The sequence below is a fragment of the Vulpes vulpes genome, chromosome X (genome assembly GCF_048418805.1).
Source record: "Vulpes vulpes isolate BD-2025 chromosome X, VulVul3, whole genome shotgun sequence".
In the NCBI taxonomy this organism is placed as follows: domain Eukaryota; kingdom Metazoa; phylum Chordata; class Mammalia; order Carnivora; family Canidae; genus Vulpes; species Vulpes vulpes.
The window spans coordinates 43373676-43393829 of NC_132796.1; the positions used below are offsets into that span (position 1 = coordinate 43373676).

Here is a 20154-nt window from a genome sequence, read left to right on the forward strand (position 1 = left end):
AAATCCTTATTGGGTCCAAACTCCTTTTACAGCGACTTTAAGACAGTAAGCTGTCTGTCCTGGGTCACAAAGAGTCAGGGTGGTAGTGGACTTGGAACTGAGGCTCCTGACATTATCCCAATGGGCTCTCCTCGGACATAGTTCCCAATGCTACATATTTTGCACACAACAGGTGCTCAATAAACATCTGTTGGGTCATTGATATGCAAAAGATTTTCTAAGATGGTGAGGGGAAAGAGCATTAGTTTTGGAGTCACGCAGCAGATTCTGCTGGCTGTGGAAGACCGTTGGCCAACTTCACTGTAAAACAGGACTAAGAACTATCTCCCAAGATTGTCAGTGAGAATTAAATGAAATATCCTAGTAAAACCCCTAGCCCCCCCAGCTGGCACAGAAAAGGCACTTAATAAATAGTAGTGGTTATCAGCAACAGGTGTGTACAGTGAGTGATAAGAACACAGACTCTGGAACCAGGCTGGCCCACAACGTAAGATGTTTGATGTTGCAAGGTTTCTTTGCCTCTGTTTTCTTATCAGCAGGATGAGGATATCAGTGAGGATGAAATGAATCGATATACACAGAACACTAAGAGTAGTATCTAGCACGAGAAAATGATGAGCATGACATGTTAGCTCTAATAATTATGTTCTATCCCTTGAACTCGACCTAAGCACAGTAATCAATTTTGGCCTGGAGGAGCATGTCAGATAAAAAGAAAGGTAAGAAAAACCAAACCCAGAAACCCAACATTCAAAGAGGATACAGGTATAACCACTAAAAATAGCCCATGGAAGATATGGAAGGCCTTCTCAACAAACTTGTCAGGCCACTTTGAATTGTTACCCCCTTTCTTTTCTGCTCACTGTACTTCTGATTGTTTCTGGTGTGTCAACTGTGTCTCTCATGAAGGCTAGGATTGTCCCTTCCCTAACTTGGGTGTAAGGCTGTGCTGAGTTCATGAAAGGAAGAGACAGAGAGAATGTAAAGAGAAGGTGGCACTCCTGGGCCCATCCCACCACCACCCTCTACCACCCTCACCACAACCACCACCACCACCACCACCACCAAAAAAAGAATTCCAAGCAAAGCAATTGCCAAGATAAATCACTTTTATCTCTATAGGAAAGGGAGGATCTAAAAAAAATATAAATTACATTAGTTACACAACATAAGAAAAAAACAGGGGAAAAAAACAACAGAGAAGTCTGTATGATGCTATTCTAACCTGTTTATAAAAAGGCCCTGCATCAGAAATTCACAATCCTACCCACTTCTAAAAATATATTTAGACATGTACAGAAGCGGTGGGCTTGTTTTTAAATTGTTTGCTTTTTGTAAAAATATATTAAAGGTGAATAGAAATCCTCTCTCCCTACCCCCTATCCAACCACCAGCTCTGTGCTGGGGATTGGAGACCAGAGGGAACTCTCACCATGTTCTACACCTTAGTTACTACCACTCCCAATCCCTCTCCAACTCACTTCACTTAGAACCTGAAACATTAAAAAAAAAAAAAAAAGCATACTAGCCTCTTTGGAAAAGCATAACTCTGAGGGTAAACTTGCTTTTCATTTAAAACACAAAACAACAAACAGGGAGTCTCTGAGAGCCCAACTAAACTAAACAGAAACCCAGTCAAATGGAGGTTGGGTTTTAGCTCCACAGAAACTTCTAACAAAGAAACAGAGGGGAAAGAGGCCTGGAACCAGGGGGATTTGCTAGCAATTAGCTGCCTTTGAAAGATCAAGTTGGGGGGGGGGGGTGCTGTTAATGGGCAGAAGGGCTGGGGTCCTGGTCTTGGTTACAGCAGTCAGGGCCCAATCAGGCAGTTGCATATACAGGGACACAGGCTGCCCCCACTTCCCTCCCCTCACTACCCTCTGCTGCCTTGAAAACCCCAAGAAAGCAAAGCTGGGTGGAAACAGAGGAGAGGGATGTGGGGACCTCACGTGCTAGGGGGGGAGGTAGCCAGGCTATTTGCCTTTGGTGTGACTAGATGGGAGGGCTGCATGGCCCATGGGGTCCCCAAAATAAAAAAAAAAGCAGATGGGTTTAAGGGACTCCTGATTCCAAATAAGGAGAGTAGATGTGGGGCTATAGAGAAAAGAAAGACAAACTGGAGACACAAAGATGACAAGGGAAACCTCACATACTCCTGTGGCCTGCATGGTAGCTGTTAAGTTCCCCAGAAGCACTGGGCAAACTGGGGTGAGGTCAGAGTGGGGAGTAGAGGGCAAGGATGCACTCCACTTGGGCAGTACCAAAATGGAGGAAGTGGGGTATTCTCCATCCAGTCCAGGTTGCCAGGGAGGCAAGACAGGCAGTGGTGGAGGGAGGTGGCCGGGGAGGAGGAGGGAGAGGGGTTGGACACTGTCTGAATGATAAAGACACCCACAAGGGGAAGACCAGGAGTGGAGGATCAGATGATCTGCTCCTTTACAGATGGGCATCTCTTCTTCCAAGCTCAGGTTCCTGAGTAACCCATCTGCACTCTGCTGGAGCTGTGACCTGATGTCTGGGAGTATAAAGGCCCAGACATGAAGATGTGTGTTTTGAGGTCTTCTTCAGACCAAGACCTTAGGTGGGGAAAGAAGCAGAGAGGCTCCTGATGGAGAACCCAGGGGTGAGCTGTCCTGTCACATCCTCTCCAGGAGGTCCAGGCTGTGCTCTGTGGTACAGGTAAAGAGAGCAGGCTGTACGCAGGGCCAGGGTTATCTGCTTCAGTGGCAGGAACTTTCAGACTTTTGGGAGATGGTTTTTCACCTCCTGGGCCCAGATATAGCCACGTGGATAATGTTCTGCAGGACCTCAAAATCTAGGAAAATACCTGAAGCTCACCCGGGGACAGGGGACCTCATCTGTAGCCACCCAAAAGTAGCTTCCTCCAGTGGGCTACAAAGCCATGGTTAAAGGCTTAGGTGTTGGTCCTCTCTCCACCTTAAGAAGTGACAGAAATTTCTCTTCTTCTCAAAGATGAGTGAAGTCAGCCCATAACTTTTCTAGTCCACCTCTGAAAATGGCCCATGGTGGGGCAGTAGAGAGACTCTGGGCCCTCCTCTTTATTTTCATCAAGCATTTGGCAAAAGGGAGCAGGGCTAGACCCTTCTCCCAGGAACAAGTCTGGAATGGGACATGTCCGCTGGGTTGGGGAGGGGAAGGAAATATGGGCAGAGGTGGGCAGGCTTCTGGAAAACAGGGCTGGAGCTGTGGGAAGTGTTGAGCACTGGGCCTCCCACTTCATGACCTGGGGAATAGCAAGAGGCCAAGGCTCACTTTATGCCTCCCCTCAACCTGCCTTCCAGTTTTAAGTGGGGATGAGAGTAAAGGGCGGATGAGGCTGGTAACAAGAAAATGGGTTGGAGCAGCAGAAAAGAGGGTTCTAGTCAGCCAGAAAGCTCTCCCATTCACCTGCTACTCAGAGGTATGGAAAAGGAAGGCAGGATTCTCTAGTGGAAGTAGGGAAGGGAGTTAGGGGAATTGGTGAAGGGGCCCATAGGGGAGTCCATGCCTTTGGTCAGTTCCAAGAAAGCAGGACAATGCGCCTCAGCACCTTGTCCGGGGCAGATAGGATTCAGGAGTGCCCCAGAGAGTTGACTATGGAGAAGGCAGTGGGGGTGGTGAAGGGGTGAGGGGCAGGACACTAGGGGGCTCACAGAAGTAGTTTGCCATTTCTGTGGATTTTCAGGATACGGCCAAGTCTCTGCTTTGCTGTGGCCAGGCCCTTTTTAGGACGCTTTCCTGTGGGGAAAAGAGAGGTTAAGTAAAGGCTATGGCATGGGCTTCAGCAGCAACTCCAGCACCAACTATCTTCAGTCTACCCAATTCCTCTGTTCCTCTGCCCACAGTCTCCCCATCCTTATGCTGCCTCCAGGCACACCTTGGGCAAGAAATCCTCCTTAACTATTTCCATCCAACACCACATGTCTTTGCTCTTCCTTCCATGACCTCCTGCAGCAGTTACCGAATCCCTGGTTAGTCTGTCTGGTTCCTTTCCCTCACTGATTTCTTTGGTCCCAATCATTTTCCTCCCTAAATTCTACAGGGCTGTGGTTATGCCTCCTTGTCCTCTTATCTTGATCACTGGGACTACACAAGTGCCTGGTTAGTGATTATAGCTCAATGTCCATGAAGGTGCCATCCTCAGGGCCTTGTTTCATTAGAAATTCTCATCTTCGAAAAAGAAAGAAAAGATAAAGAGAAGAAGAGAAAAGAAACCCCCATCCTCATCACCTGATGCCACACTGACCTCACCACCCTCGAGTGGCACACTCTAGGGACTGGGATTTGAAGGCCAAAGTGAAGAAAAGGAGGGCTTGGGCACCCGTCCCATCGCCTCTTCCTCTCTCTCCCCACATCAGATCATCTCTCATGACTCATGTGACCTCCTCCATATTTTATCAATTTATCCCCTCCTTCCTCTCCATTTCTGCTATAGCCCCAGCCTGTCTTCACCTGAACCTATGCAGATGTCCCCTCTCTAGACTTCCCACCTGCAGTCCACCCTCTACTCTGGTCACCAGAAGGTTCTTTCTAAACCCACATCTGAAACACCTGTGTGTAACACAGTTAATGTCTCTTCATGGCCTAAGAGTTCAAATCCAAGCACCTTAGGTTAGCTGTCTGTATCCCTCCCAAGTATTCTCATCTACCAGAGTGCTCAGGATTTGGAGCTGGTGACCCTAAGCTCCTTCTCAGTTCTGCAACCACGTGGCAGTCGTACCTTGTCCTGCTTGATTGCTCTGGGAGCCAACTGAAGGGCGCCGCTGGGTCAAGAAGACACCAGGGGCCATGGGTGTGGTGCTGCGGTTTGCCTGGGCCATACCAAAGGCATTGGGACGAGCAGTATATTCATGGTCAGCAAGACTTCCTGAGAGGGCCTCTTGTTTAGGCTCAGGAGGAGGCGGCGGGGAGGTGGAGGTGAGAAGCTGGGGTGTAGTGGCCAGAGATGGAGCTGGTACTGCCACAATGAGGTTGGACTCCTGAGGGCGAGGCTGTTCTACCTCCTTCAACAAAGGCTTCTTCTTAATATATTTCTTCTTTTGGGCCTTCTGTAGCTCCTGAAATATAAGCCGAGTGGGAGGGGAAATTCAGGACTGGAGGAAAGAAAAGAATTGCCCAGAAAGGAAACTAGACACTGGTCAATGTGGTCCTGCAACCCACCCCTACCCCAAGTCTAGCCTGGACGTATGTACACACAACACAGGCCTAACACCTGAGATCAACTCTTTGGGACCATCCATCCTTAAGTTATCCCTGCCACTAATCAGTACAGTGGTACTGAAAGGAAAATGAATTCAGAGACTTGAGTTTTGGTCCTAGCATTGCCCTTTATGAGGTGGACCATGGACACTTCTAATAAGAATAGCTAAATTTATGCTAGCAGCTAAGGCCCTTTATACAGTTGACCCTTGAAAAATGTAGAGATTAGGGGTACTGACCGCCCCCCATGTAGGCAAAAATCCCACATATAACTTCTGACATCCCCAAAACTTAATTCCTAATAGCCTACTATCGATTGGAAGCCTTACTAATAACATAAACAGTAGATTAACATATATTTTGTTATGTTATCTGTCTTCTTACAATAAAGGCAGAGAAAATAAATTATTAAGAAAATCATAAGGAAGAGAAAATGCATTTACAGTACTACTGTAATAAAATCTATGTACAAGTGGACCTGTGTAGTTCAAACCCATGTTGTACAAGGGTCAACTGTATACTTTACTTCATTAATTCCTCAGAGTAGCCAAGAGAAGGAAAATCCCTTAGTTTATAGATAAGAAAGCTGAGGTGCAGGGATATTAAGTAAGTTGAGCCCAAAGCCTCACAGGTGAAGAGTTGTTGGGTCCAGGATTTAGCCAGGCCTATCTGAATACCCACCCTGCACACTTCTCAAAGAGGGGCCTCTGGGAGTGAAAGAGCAGTAACTTTGGAATTAAAGAAAAACTTGGGTTCAAATCTAGGTTTGTGCTCCCTGGGTGGGATGACTTCAAGTTACTAACCTTTGTGAATCTCAATCGCCTCATCTGTAAAATGGGCAAAATAAATCTGTTTTTCAGGGTTGTCAGGAAGAATAAAATGATATAAAAACACATAGCACATAGTAGGTACTCAACAAGTAGTAAACTATTACTCTATCTTCATTACTTTTACAATGGTTTTCCTCCTCTTGCTGGTCTTTTCTCTTAATGGAGGACTTGACAATCCTCCAGGTCAGTGGGTCTTAAAAGCACAATTCTGGATGGGAAGGAGGAATAAGGAGTTACGTCAATTCACCCAATATCTTGGATTTCATCCATCCATTGTTCTATGGATCTGCTATCCACTGCATAGCGGGTACCTATATAGTGGGCATCTGGAGCCCTGAGAACCTGGAAAGGTAGTCTGAGAGCATGTGAACCTTCTGAAATGCTACACAGCCACACAAACCAACTCAGTGATTACATTTCTTTGCCTTAGCAACACAGGCCTACTCCTGCCTTCGGAAGATCTGACAGGCTGTGGCTACCATAGGAATTTCTGGGGGACAAGAATAATAATATTAGTAATACATGCTAGGTACTGTTCTATAATTTAACTCATTTAATACTCAAGAAGTATGAGAAGAAAGAGTTAAAATCCCATTTTTAGGAGAGGAAATTGTGGCAGAGAGAGATTAAAGCATTTTCTCAAGGGTATAGGATCATGATGTGACCAAGTTGGGATCCAGACCTAAGCCATCTAGCTTTAGAATCTTTTTTCAACCTTACTGCTGTTCCACCTATACCAGAAACATTTCTGCCCCCATTTCTCTCATCTGAATCCAGAAATTAACCATTCACACCTAGGTGACATAGCCTACATTTTTCTTTAAAAAAATTTTTTTAGCCTACATTTTTCTATCTTTGTTGTCATCTCCTTGTATACTTCATCCAGATTCCCTCACTGAACACTAGGCTGTCTGAGGACAGGACCACTTATACCTTGCACATTTCCTTGCTCAAAAACCTGTTAGTAGTCTGACATTCATGGTCCTCCATGGTCTTATCATTCATACTTTCCCAACTCACAATGATAACCCCGGAAAACTAACATGTCTATAGTATTTACTATGTGGCAAGTGCCATTTTCGGAGCTTTGCCACACATTATCTCATCTACTCCTCAAAGTTTATGAGGAAACTGAGGCACAGAGAAGTCAAGTAACATGCTGAAGTGGTAGAGTGAGGATTCAAACTCAGGCAGGCTGGCTCTACAATCCCTTTTTTAATCTGAATTTATCTTACCCCCTTGCCCAACCTGAAGCCTCTAATCCAGAGGGACCGGATCATTCATTCATGCATTCATTCGTTCACAGGCCCGATAATGACTAAAACACATGTTTAGTCTAGTGGGGATATCAAGTTAAATTACATATATCCCCACCCTTGAGGCACTCACAGTTTAAAAAGGGATACAGAAAGGCATACTTCTAAGTACTAGGAGAGAATACCAGAGAGGCACAGAAGGCTGCTGAAATAAATTGGTGGTAGGTGGTCTGAAGGAGTGCATCTAAAAGGCATCTAAAAGGGCGGATCCCTAGTGGGCAGAGGAAACAATCTTGCAAAGGCACAGGGGCATGAGGCAATGGGATATACACTAAGTGAACGACAAACACCGTGGTACAACAGTATGGCTGGTGCAAAACATGTGCATGCAGGGCTGTGGGGAGGCCGGGGAGGAGAAGTGAGCAGAGGTCAAATTAAGAGGACCTTGTGTGCTTTGCCAAGGATTTCCCTTCTCCTGGAATGCCTCCCTGGTTCCTTCTAAAAGCTTAGCCTGCAAAACCCCTCCCAAATTTCAAATCCTCTTCTTTGAGCAAACCAAAGTGAGCTCCTTAGAAGGCACCCAAAGTAGTTTTCACACCTTCAATTATCTGTTTATTTAAAAGCCCCCCTCCCTTTTATTTCTAAATTACATCTTATATGGCACTAGGATGTACATAACAGAGAATTTGTGATCAAAGTGGCCTGCCTGGACTGCTTGCTCTCTGCTGGCTCTGAGACATTTCTAAGTACCTTTAGAGCTCTGTATAACAGCATTTATTAAAAACATCATCCTATTCTGTTTTATTTAAATAGGATATAATTATTAAGTTATATAAACATTTAACTATTTTATTGAAATAGCAAGTAACATGAAATCTGAAGTTAGAGGATATGAGTTTGAATCTTGTCTCCTCCATATCCTGGACTAGTCCCTTAAAGAGAGCCTCATTTTCTTTACCTGCAAAATGATGAAAATATCACCTATTGAATACGGCTACTGGGCAGATTACATGAGACACTGTACATGGAAGCACAAAACGTAAAGGAGATGCTCAATAAATGCTCTAAGCAACAGGATGACACATTAGGAGCCAAGGAGATGTTGATAAGGAGATAACCAGAAAATTCAACTCCAACTGCTCCCAGGGTTGATGAGCACAGTTTACACATTAAAGACCTTTTTAAACTGTAACCTGTTAGGAGGTCAATTTGATTCATTCATTCAATTTGATTTGAAGAGACCCTTTAGGACAAAAACTAGTGGTTGATGTTTTCTTGGGAAGTAGGGGGTGCATATTAAGACAATAATATTTGGTCTAGAGAACCAGAAAAGCCTCTCCCCAAAAATCAAATTCCAGTACTGGTTGGATGGCTAAGAACTTGAGTATACTCAGCTGGTAACCCTCCTTGGGGCTTCATCTGAAGGCAAATGCTCTCATTCAAGGACAGCCCTGGTCCTTTCCATCCAATAGGTTTTTACACACCTAGAAAGGCAAATGATAAGGGCTTTTCTCTGGCCCCCTATTTTTTCATTCTAAGTCATGTTAACTTTGTGACCTATGGAAGTAGCCTGTCATTGCATTGGGCTGTGAAAGATATAGGAGGCTAGGACTAATGCCAAGGATAAAGATCAAAGGTTACCAACTCCTCAATGAAACAACAGTGGGATCCTATGAGCCTGAAGTTCTGAGTTTTAGGTCTCTAAGGCAAACTGGAATCAGTAGCAGGGCCACTGACTGGCTGTCAGCACCTACCTGCTGGGCTAGCTTTGCAGCTGCTGCGGCCAAGCCTGTCTCAATGGAAGCTACCCGGGTCCCCTCACGCACAGGACGGTCCTGCTTTGGTAGAGTTGGGGTCACACGGGCTGCAGAGGAAACAGAATGAGAACATTTATCTGAATGTCAAGCATATCCCCTACCTCTGAACCTCCCTCAAAGGTGGTCTCATCGGTTTTCCAGATTCTAGCTTTTTACAAAGTCAGATTTTATTTCCCATCAGGTAAGAAGCTAATTTACAAATGCTCAAAGTATACAAAGCACATAATGATCATAGGATAAAAGTTAACTTTCTTGAACTGGCATTTAAGGTTGACCACGTTCTGCTCCTTGCCTCCCTACCTCCTCAACCTTATTTCCACACCTATGTTCTTAGGTTCTCTAGACAGAACAGATTCCTAATTATACCTCCAGAATATGTGCCGTGCATCCTCTCACCCCGTGCCTTCATCCTCAAATGTCCACGCTGCCTAGAGTATCCTCTTTGTCCACCTCTTCAAAACCTGCCCATCCTTCAAGGTAAGCTAAAATCAACCTTCTATACAAATCCTCTAGGACCTCTCTGGCTCACATCGACCTCTCCCTCTCCTGAACTTATGATATGCAACAGTCACTTAATATGTAGCACATACCATCCTGTCTCATCCTCTAACTTTGATGTGCTGTGTGTTATTCTGCCAACCAAATAGGCTATGAGCTCCTGAAGAAGAGTATCTTCTTGTATGACCCTTTTATAGTGCCCTAATAACCTTGAATCAAAAAAGTTATTTAAAAAAATTGTTTATCACACATTTGACATAGGAAGTGTATTTCAGGATAATCAAAGAGCTCCAGATGATGAAGGAAAGCCATTCTTTAAAGAATTATGCCTCCTAATAAATGTAGAAGGAATGACAAAATTGGAAAATCACAGGTTTGCAAGCCCTAAAAAAATAACTGATTCCAGGGACCTGCATACTGACACAGCACCAAAGTATTAAACTCACATATTACTTGCTAGTCTCACAAGGAAAAAACTAACTTCACAATGCTGAGATCATATCACCTCCTTAACTAAGTATTAACCTGACTGTTACTAATAGTGAGAAAGCTGACTTTATGTGCCTCCTGATGCAATGCAATATGAATTCACAGCATACCTTGGAAGTAGTTTTACCAAATATCTAAAACCAAGTAAGTATCTCATGTTACTTCCAGTTTTTAGGAAGCACAGAGATAAGAGAATGAGTTAAATGACACCACAAGAAAACAATCAGACATTCTACAAGATAACTGGCTTGGTTTCATTAAAAAGACAGTATCACAAGGAAACAAATCTAGAAGGTAGGATGCGTCACAGGAGAATTATGCCAGTTTTTAAAACAAATAAATAGCACAAAACAAAAAAGGGGGAATGGTCTAGATTTTAAAAAAGATTCAAAAAGCATTTGTGCCAAATGCTATGCAAACTGTGTTAGATCCTGATTTAAACCAATCCACTGTAAAAATACCTTTTAGGTTAGACACTTGAGGAAACTATTATGGACCTAGATAATATATAGGAATTATCAAATTATTAATTTTGCTATGTATGATAACAGGATTGTGGTTATATGAGAAAATGTTGGGGATCCCTGGGTAGCTCAGCAGTTTAGCACCTGCCTTCAGCCCAGGGCGTGATCCTGGAGTCTCAGGATCGAGTCCCACATCAGGCTCCCTGCATGGAGACTGCTTCTCCCTCTGCCTGTGTCTCTGTCTTTCTCTCTCTCTCTCTCTGTCTCTCATGAATAAATAAATAAAATCTTAAAAAAAAGAAAATATCTTCATTTTAGAGATGTATAGTAAAGTACATTGAGGATAGGGAATGACACAATATCTAGCATTTGCTTCAAAGCACAATTTTGAAAAAAAAAAAGAAAACAGATAAATCAAACATGGCAAGATTTGATGACTAGATTCTTAATGGTAGATGTATGGGAATTTACTATTCTATTTTTAATTAACAAAAAAAGTCAATGTCACAGAAAAAAAGAAGTGATACTGACCTAGATTTGAGGATAACCAAGGAATCCTTGGTTAGCTATTGCTGCTGTTGTTGTTGTTGTTGTTGTTATTATTATTAAAAACTTTCTGTATAAGCAGTATGCAGATTCTAAAATAAGCAATTCAGAAGGTTAAAGTCATTTCTTTAACGGTGATATTTTATGTTTAAAAATGATCTGAAGCCAACAAGAATGGGAAAAAGGGGCAGAGAGTTTATTTGAACAAATTAGAGCTGAGAACTTCCCTAATCTGGTGAAGGAATCAAGAACTTGAGAGCAAGAGGCACAGAGAACTCCCCTCAAAATAACAAAAACAGGTCAACACCACGGCATAGTATAGTGAAACTTACAAAATACAAAGTAAGGGGCAAAAGGTCCTTAACTTACAAGGGTAGACACATAAGGTTAGCAGTTGACCTGTCCACAGAGACCTGACAAGCCAGAAAGAAGGGGCATGATATATTCAAAGTGCTAAATGGGAAAAATATGCAGCCACGAATACTTGATCCAGCAAGGGAGTCACATTCAGAATAGAAGGAGAAATAAAGAGCTTCCAAGACAAGCAAAAACTAAAGGAGTTCATGAACACTAAACCAGTTCTGCAAGAAATATTAAAGGGAACTCTTTGAGCAGGAGAGACCAAAAGCAACAGCAACTAGAAAAGGAACAGAGACAATCTACAGAAACAGTGACTTTACAGGTAATACAACGGCACTAAATTCATATCTATCAATAATTACTCTGAATGTACAAGGACTCAATGCTCCAATCAAAAGACAGGGGGAAAAAAAAGACAGTGGGTATCAGAATAGATTAAAAAAAACAAGACCCATCGATATGACACTTACAAGAGACTCATTTTAGACCCAAAGACACCTCCAGATTGAAAGTGTGGGGATGGAGAACCATCTATAACGCTAATGGATATCAAAAGAAAGCTGGAGTAGCCATACTTATACCAGACAAACTAGATTTTTAGAGGGAGGGGAAAGGAGGGACAGAGGGAGAGAGAGAATCCTAAGCAGGCTCCACACCCAGCATGGAGCCCAACATGGGGCTTGATCATGACACAAGCCTAAAATCAAGAGTCAGATGCTCAACCGACTGAGTCACCCAGGGACCCCCAGAAAAAACTAGATTTTAAATGGTTTTTTTAAAGATTTATTTATTTATTCATTCATGAAAGACAGAGAGAGAGAGGCAGAGACACAGGCAAAGGGAGAAGCAGGCTCCATGTAGGAAGCCCGATGTGGGACTCGATCCCAGGACTCCGAGATCATGCCCTGAGCCAAAGGCAGACGCTCAACCAATGAGCCACCCAGGCATCACAAAAAACTAGATTTTAGGAAGGACTGTAGTAAGAGATGTAGAAGGACACTATATCATAATAAAGGGGTCTATCCAACAAGAAGATCTAACAATTATATTTATGACCCTAACTTGGGAGCAGCCAAATACATAAATGAATTAATAATAAAATTAAGGAAATTCATTGATAATATAATAACATCAGGAGACTCTAACAGCCCACTCACAGCAATGGACAGATCATCTAAGAAGACGATCAACAAGGAAACAATGACTTTGAGAGACAGGCTGGACTAGATGGACTTTTTAAAAAGATTTTATTTATTTATTCATGAGAGACACACAAAGAGGCAGAGACATAGGTAGAGGGAGAAGCAGGTTCCCTGTAGGGAGCCTAATGTTGGACTTGATCTTAGGACCCTGGGATCATGACTCGAGCCAAAGGCAGATGCTTGAGCCATCCAGGTGCCCCCCAGATGGACTTAACAGACATATTCAGAGTATTGCATCCTAAAGCAGCAGAATATGCATTCTTTTCAACTGCACATGGAACATTCTCCAGAATAGATCACATACTGGGTCACAAAATCAGCCCTCAATAAGTACAAAAAGACTAAGATCATACCATGCATATTTTGAGACCACAATGCTACAAAACTTAAGTTAACCACAAGAAAAAATTTGGAAAGACCACAAACACATGGAAGTTAAAGAACATTCTACTAAAGAATGTATGGGTTAACCAGGAAATTAAAGAATAAATAAAAAATACATGGAAGCAAATGGAAATGAAAATATGACAATCCAAAACCTTTGGGTTACAGCAAAGACAGTCATAAGAGGGAAGTATATAGCAACACAGGCTTTCCTCAAGAAGCAAGAAAAGTCTCAAATATATAACCTAACTTTATACCTAAAGGAGCTAGAAAAAGAACAGCAAATAAAGACCAAAACCAGCAGAAGGGAAGTAGTTAAGATTAGAACAGAAATTAGTAACATACAAATAAAAGAAAACAGTAGAACAGATCAACAAAACTAGGAGCTGGTTCTTTGACAGAATTAACAAAATTGATAACCCCCTAGCCAGACTTATCCAAAAGATAAGAGAAAGAACCCAAGTAAATAAAATCATGAATAAAAAAGGAAAGATCACAACCAACATCACAGAAATACAATTATAAGAGAATATTATGAGCAATTATATGCCAACAAATTGGGCAATATGGAAGAAATAGTTATATTCCTAGACACATATAAATGACCAAAACTGAAACATGAAGAAACAGAAAATCTGACAGACCCATAATCAGTAAAGAAATCGAATCAGTAATCAAAATCTCCCAGGGATGGATGGTTTCCTAGGGGAATTTTACCAAACATTTAAAGAAGAATGAATACCTATTCTTCTGAAGCTGTTCCAAAAAATAGATATGGAAGGAAAACTTCCAAACTCATTCTGTGAGGCCAGCATTACCTTGATCCCAAAACCAGACAAAGACTCCACTAGAGAAAAGAATTACAGACCATTATCCCTGATGAACACAGATGCAAAAATTCTCAACAAGATACTAGCTAATGGAATACAGCAGTCCATTAAAAGGATTATTCACCATGATTTATTCGAGGCTACAAGAGTAGTTCAATATTTACAAATCAATGTGATACCACATTAATAAAATAAAGGATAAAAACTTTATGATCCTCTCCATAGATGCAGGAAAAGCATTTGACAAAACACATCCTTTCTTGATTAAATATCCTCAACAAAGTACGGATAGAAGGAACATACCTCAACATCATAAAAGCCATATACAAAAGACCCACAATTAATATCATCCTCAATGGGGAAAAACTGAGAGCTTTTCCCTTATGGCCAGGTACATGACAGGGATGTCCATTCTTATCACTGTTGTTCAACATAGTATTGGAAATCCTAGCCTCAGAAATGGGACAACAAAAATAAATAAAAGGCATCCAGATTGGCAAAGAAGAAGTCAAACTTTCACTCTTCCCAGACGACATGATACTCTTTGTAGAACATCCAAAAGATTCTACCAAAGAAACAAACAATCCAATCATGAAATGGGCAAAAGACATGAAGAGAAATCTCACAGAGGAAGACATGGACATGGCCAACATGCACATGAGAAAATGCTCTGCATCACTTGCCATCAGGGAAATACAAATCAAAACCACAATGAGATACCACCTCACACCAGTGAGAATGGGGAAAATTAACAAGGCAGGAAACAACAAATGTCGGAGAGGATGCGGAGAAAAGGGAACCCTCTTACACTGTTGGTGGGAATGTGAACTGGTGCAGCCACTCTGGAAAACTGTGTGGAGGTTCCTCAAAGAGTTAAAAATAGACCTGACCTACGACCCAGCAATTGCACTGTTGGGGATTTACCCCAAAGATTCAGATGCCATGAAACGCCGGGACACCTGCACCCCGATGTTTCTAGCAGCAATGGCCACAATAGCCAAACTGTGGAAGGAGCCTCGGTGTCCATCGAAAGATGAATGGATAAAGAAGATGTGGTTTATGTATACAATGGAATATTACTCAGCCATTAGAAACGACAAATACCCACCATTTGCTTCAACGTGGATGGAACTGGAGGGTATTATGCTGAGTGAAGTAAGTCAATCGGAGAAGAACTAACAGTGTATGTTCTCATTCATTTGGGGAACATAAATAATAGTGAAAGGGAATATAAAGGAAGGGAAAAGAAATGTGTGGGAAATATCAGGAAGGGAGACAGAACATAAAGACTCCTAACTCTGGGAAACGAACTAGGGGTGGTAGAAGTTGAGGAGGGCGGGGGGTGGGGGGAATGGGTGACGGGCACTGAGGGGGACACTAGATGGGATGAGCACTGGGTGTTTTTCTGTATGTTGATAAATTGAACACCAATAAAAATTAATTTATAATAATAAAAAAAAGAAAAAAAAAGATTCTACCAAAAAATTGCTAGAACTGACTGATACAAGAACTCAGCAAAATCACAGGATATAAAATCAACATATGGAAATCTGTTGCATTTCTATATACCAATAATGAAGTAGCAGAAAGAGAAATTAAGGAAGTGATCCCATTTACAATTGCACCATAATATACCATAAAAACCATATTATACCTAGGAATAAACCTAACCAAAGAGGTAAAATATCTGTATGCTGAAAACTATAGAACACTTATGATAGAAATTGAAGAAGACACAAAGAAATGGAAAAACATTCCATACTCTTGAATTGGAAGAGCAAACATTGTTAAAATGTCTATACTACGCAAAGTAATCTACACATTCAATGCAATCCCTATCAAAATAACACCAGCATTTTCACAGGCCTAGGAAAAACAATTCTAAAATTTGTATGGAACCACCAAAGACCCCAAAGAGCCAAAGGAACGTTGAAAAGCAAAGCAGGATTCTGGACTTCAAGCTATATTACAAAGCTGTGATCATTAAGATAGTATGGTACTGGCACAAAAACAGACACAGATCAGTGGAACAGAATAGGGAACCTACCAGAAATGGACCCACAACCATATGGTCAAGTATTTCATAAAGCAAGAAAGAGTATCCAATGGAAAAAAAGACAATCTCTTCAAAAAATGGTACTGGGAAAACTGGACAGCAACATGCAGAAGAATGAAACTGAGGGCACTAGGGTGGCTTAGTCAGATGGGTGTCTGCCTTCAGCTCAGGTCATGATCCCAGGGTCCTGGGATTGAGCCCCGCATCAGGCTCCCTGCTCATTGGGAAGCCTGCTTCTCCTTCTCCTCCCCACTTGTGCTCTCTCTCATTGTCACTGTCATTATCTCTGTCTCTCAAATAAATAAACTCTTAAAAAAAGAATGAAACTGGATCCCTTTCTTATACCATACACAAAAACAAATTCAAAATGAATCAAAGACCTAAATGTGAGATGGGAAACCATCAAAATCCTAGAGGAGAACGCAGGCAGGAACCTCTTTGACCTCAGCTGCAGTAATTTCTTAGTAGGCACATCTCTAGAGGCAAGGGAAACAAAAGCAACTACTGAGACTTAATCATGATAAAAGGATTCTGCACAGTGAAGGAAACAATCAGCAAAACTAAAAGGCAACTGATGAAATGGGAGAAGGTATTTGCAACTGACATATCAGATAAAAGGTTAGTATCCAAAATCTATAAAGAACTTATTAAACTCAACACCAGAAAACATAAATAATCCAGTTAGGAAGTAAGCAGAAGACATGAATAGATACTTTTTCCAAAGAAGACATCTGGATGGCTAACAAACACATGAAAAGATCACTCAACATAGGGAAATACAAATCAAAACCAACTGTGCCCCCCAAAATGTCTTAAAATTTTTTTTAATCTAAATTCAATTTACTCCTGATTACAACCTGATTTAGATAAGCAAATTATAAGATATTTTTGGTACAATTGGGGGGGGGGGATCCGAATAAGGATTTGGTATTAAATGATATGAGAAAATAAATGTTACTTCCCTTAGGTGTCATAAAATGGTATTATGGTTGTAGAAGAAAATGTCATTTTTATAGAAATGTATCCTGAACTATTTATTTACTAGGTCATGATGGATGACAACAGCAAAAATGGCAAAGTTAAGGACCTCCAAACACTCACACCTGAATTAAAATAATGAAAAAACTGGTAAAAATTGTCAGAACAAAGTTTTTCAGAATCCTGGAAATTAACTAAGAGCTTATAGCAACTCTCTAGTAGAGAATTCTAGTGGGGAAGTGAGGGCTGTGAAACAGGAGTGAGAGGGAGACTTTTTACTATACCCACATGTACTTTTTGTCCTTCTAGAGTTTAATGGGGATTCATTCTAAGTAAATAATCAGAGACACCAACACATATAAAGATGTTCACCCCAAATGTTATTACTAATTGTGAAAACTTGGCAATAGGCTTTTAGCCTCACGTTAAAGGAGGTAAATAAGGTATGTCCATGGGATAGAATATTTTGTGGCCACTAAAATATGTTTATATTTTATGTTTATATATATGGCATAAGGACATATTTATGAAACAATACTTAAAAGGCCAGGTACATTTATTAGTTTTCAACTTTTACAGTCAACTCCTAGTTAATATAGAGTATTAATCACAAGGCAATGTAAATGCTAATAACTTTTACAATGTAAATGAAAATGTGCATTCATAGAAGGTTAGAAGAAGAAAGAGTAGTGTACTAACATCTGTATCTTAGAAAGTGGGTAATCAAGAGAGACTGACAAAGCTGAGAGAACGAGAAATAGAGGCTAAGTTGATACATCAAGAAATGTGGTATAAACCCTATTTTCTTGAGTTTTGGAGGTAACAACCAGAAAAAAGAAAACCAGGAGGTTGTTGCTTAGGCATGGCATTGGCGGTGGGGAAAGCAGAGGCAAAGACCATTGCATTTCATCATAAACTTCTCTGTACTATTTGATTTGCTACCAAATATACATATTAATTTGATTAAAAGGCAAAAAAATTTTAAAGCAAGATACAGGATGTATACACTGTAATTTCAACTATAAAAAGAAATACAGAGGAAAAACAGGCTTGAAGGAAACATGTCAAAACATTAACACCGGGGGCTGCTTCTGGGTAGCAGAATCATGAGTGGTTTCTTCTTTATCCTTTCTTCTATTTTCTGTATTTTCCGACTTTTCTAATTTGCTAATTAGCCAGAAACTATGGGGAAAAATACAATCAGAAAATAGTAACATTTGTTGACTGACTCACTAAGAGAATATTTCCTAGGATTACCCTACCACCCCTTTCCCCCAACCCCAAGTAGACAGCAGAAAGGCCAAATAAGGATGGGTGGGGCCAGCAGGGGGTCTCCTGGGGAACCACAGGTACTGAGGTGCCAGCACCCTGTGTGGCAGACTGCTGCAGTACTGGCTTTCAACTTACTCACATCTCCCTGCATCCAAAGGAGGATTCTGCAGCTCCCTCTCTCAAAAGACGTAATCTATTTCTCCACCCCTCAAATTGAAGCTTGACCATGTAACTTGCTTTGGGCAGTGGGACAATAGAAAACATAACATAGGCAGAGGCTTGAAAAGAGCTTGCAAACTGGGGCTTTTGCTCTCTTGCCAGTGGACATGCTTTTGCTATCTTGTGGAAAAAAGAAAAAAAAAAGAAAAAAAAAAAAAAAAAGCTTGTGCTGGCTTTCAGATGGACCAGGAGAGACCACAGAGAGAGAGGCACTAGCCACCTTAAATTAGGGCTAGACCTCTGAAGATCTTTTTAGACCATCCAGCCCCAGCCAAGCCAGTCCAGACTAGAACAATAGCTTAGACAACCTACAAATTCATGAGAAATGATCAGCTGTCATTGTTCTAAACCACTAAGTTTGGGGTAGTTTGATAAGCTGGAAAAGCTAACTGACATACCCTCCAATGTGAAAACCACCCAACCAATGAGATGAATAAAATTCTATTACCCCCTAAATTCCATGTTCTACTCAATGATCATTCTGCCTTCCTCACAGCTGGCCTCTCAGCCAGTACAGCTGACAGTCTAAGGAGTCTTGGGCCTTGTATAGTTCAACAGTCAGCACAATTTCTCTCATTTGACAACATATTATCAAAGGTCTGGGATGATGGTAGCAGAATGTTCTCAGAAGCCTCATACTGCTTGTTGGAATCTGCTCAAGATCTTCTTTTCATCTCGAGCCATATAATATCAGAAGCAATAAGCTCCGTTACCTCTGGCTTTGCTGAACTGAGTGCATGAAATGTGTCTTATTTTCATTTTCACTCCAGCACCTAACATGATACCTAGCACGTGGGTGGTACTCAAAAAATGTTTGCTGAATAAACAAAGGAGTGACTGAATCATGTCTTCTTATGTTAAATATTCCAACTACCCCCAGCCTATTTTCCCCAAACCATACCTACAGAGTTTAAGGACAGAATACTGATCACCTTTAGGACTCCATGGAGCATCATCTGAATTCTTCTTTTTCTTGGGTCGAGATTTCAAAGCAGGGTCATCATCGTCAGACTCCAGGGAAGGGTAAACTGCAGAGAGAGGGAAAAGCAGGTAAACTGAGATCTCATCCAGAAGGGTGAAAACAGAACGATACCTACACCTCAGCTCCTCCCATTTCTCTACCAGTAGACCCTTGACTTAATTCATACTCAAATGTAGGAATCCCTGAATGTGCCACATACTTTTCATGTCTACTTTTGTGCCTTTGCTGCAAATGTCCTTCTCTAAGCATTACCTAATTCTGATTCACTCATTCAATATCCCTTTAGTGAGTAACCTCATGAGTTACTTTACAGATCTTGCAAAATTCAGCTCTAAGATTCACTTCCTAAAGCAGCCTTCCTTGTTCTCCTAATCTGATTCAGATGCCTCCTTAACTCTCCAGAGCATCCTAGGTATACTCTACTGGAGTTATTTGCTATATAGTATTTAAGAGTTGAAAAGTAAATATGTCACCCCCAATTTACAGTGAGGGCAGGGATAGGTATTATTTGATTTCAAACTAAGGGAATCTAACACAATGCAGAGTAGATACTCAATACATATTGGATGAAATGGAAAAAGAAATGCTATATACATTATTCTCACAAAGGAAACAAAAAGACCACTTGGGCTGAACTGGCAACAAGATTACTGAATGAGCTGAATGGCAAAACACACATATACAAGTATCTGAATGATCTGATACACAAGAACTGAATGATCTGAATGGCAAAACACATATACACAGGTATCTCATTCTATACACATATATC

General features: G+C 41.3%; 1 protein-coding gene across 4 annotated transcripts in view; it reads right to left on the reverse strand.

The window, feature by feature from the left end:
- Positions 1 to 1091: 1091 nt before the first annotated feature.
- PHF8 (PHD finger protein 8) overlaps positions 1092 to 20154 on the reverse strand; it is a 109682-nt gene continuing 90619 nt past the window's right edge. For all 4 annotated transcript variants that reach the window (XM_025989164.2, XM_025989165.2, XM_072743378.1 and 1 more), the window contains 4 exons: positions 19333 to 19428; positions 9040 to 9149; positions 4721 to 5057; positions 1092 to 3738 (listed from right to left, as the gene is read on the reverse strand). In XM_025989164.2, coding sequence (XP_025844949.1) covers positions 3650 to 3738; positions 4721 to 5057; positions 9040 to 9149; positions 19333 to 19428 — 632 coding nt within the window. In that variant the 3' untranslated portion in view covers positions 1092 to 3649. The remainder of the gene's footprint in view (positions 3739 to 4720; positions 5058 to 9039; positions 9150 to 19332; positions 19429 to 20154) is intronic.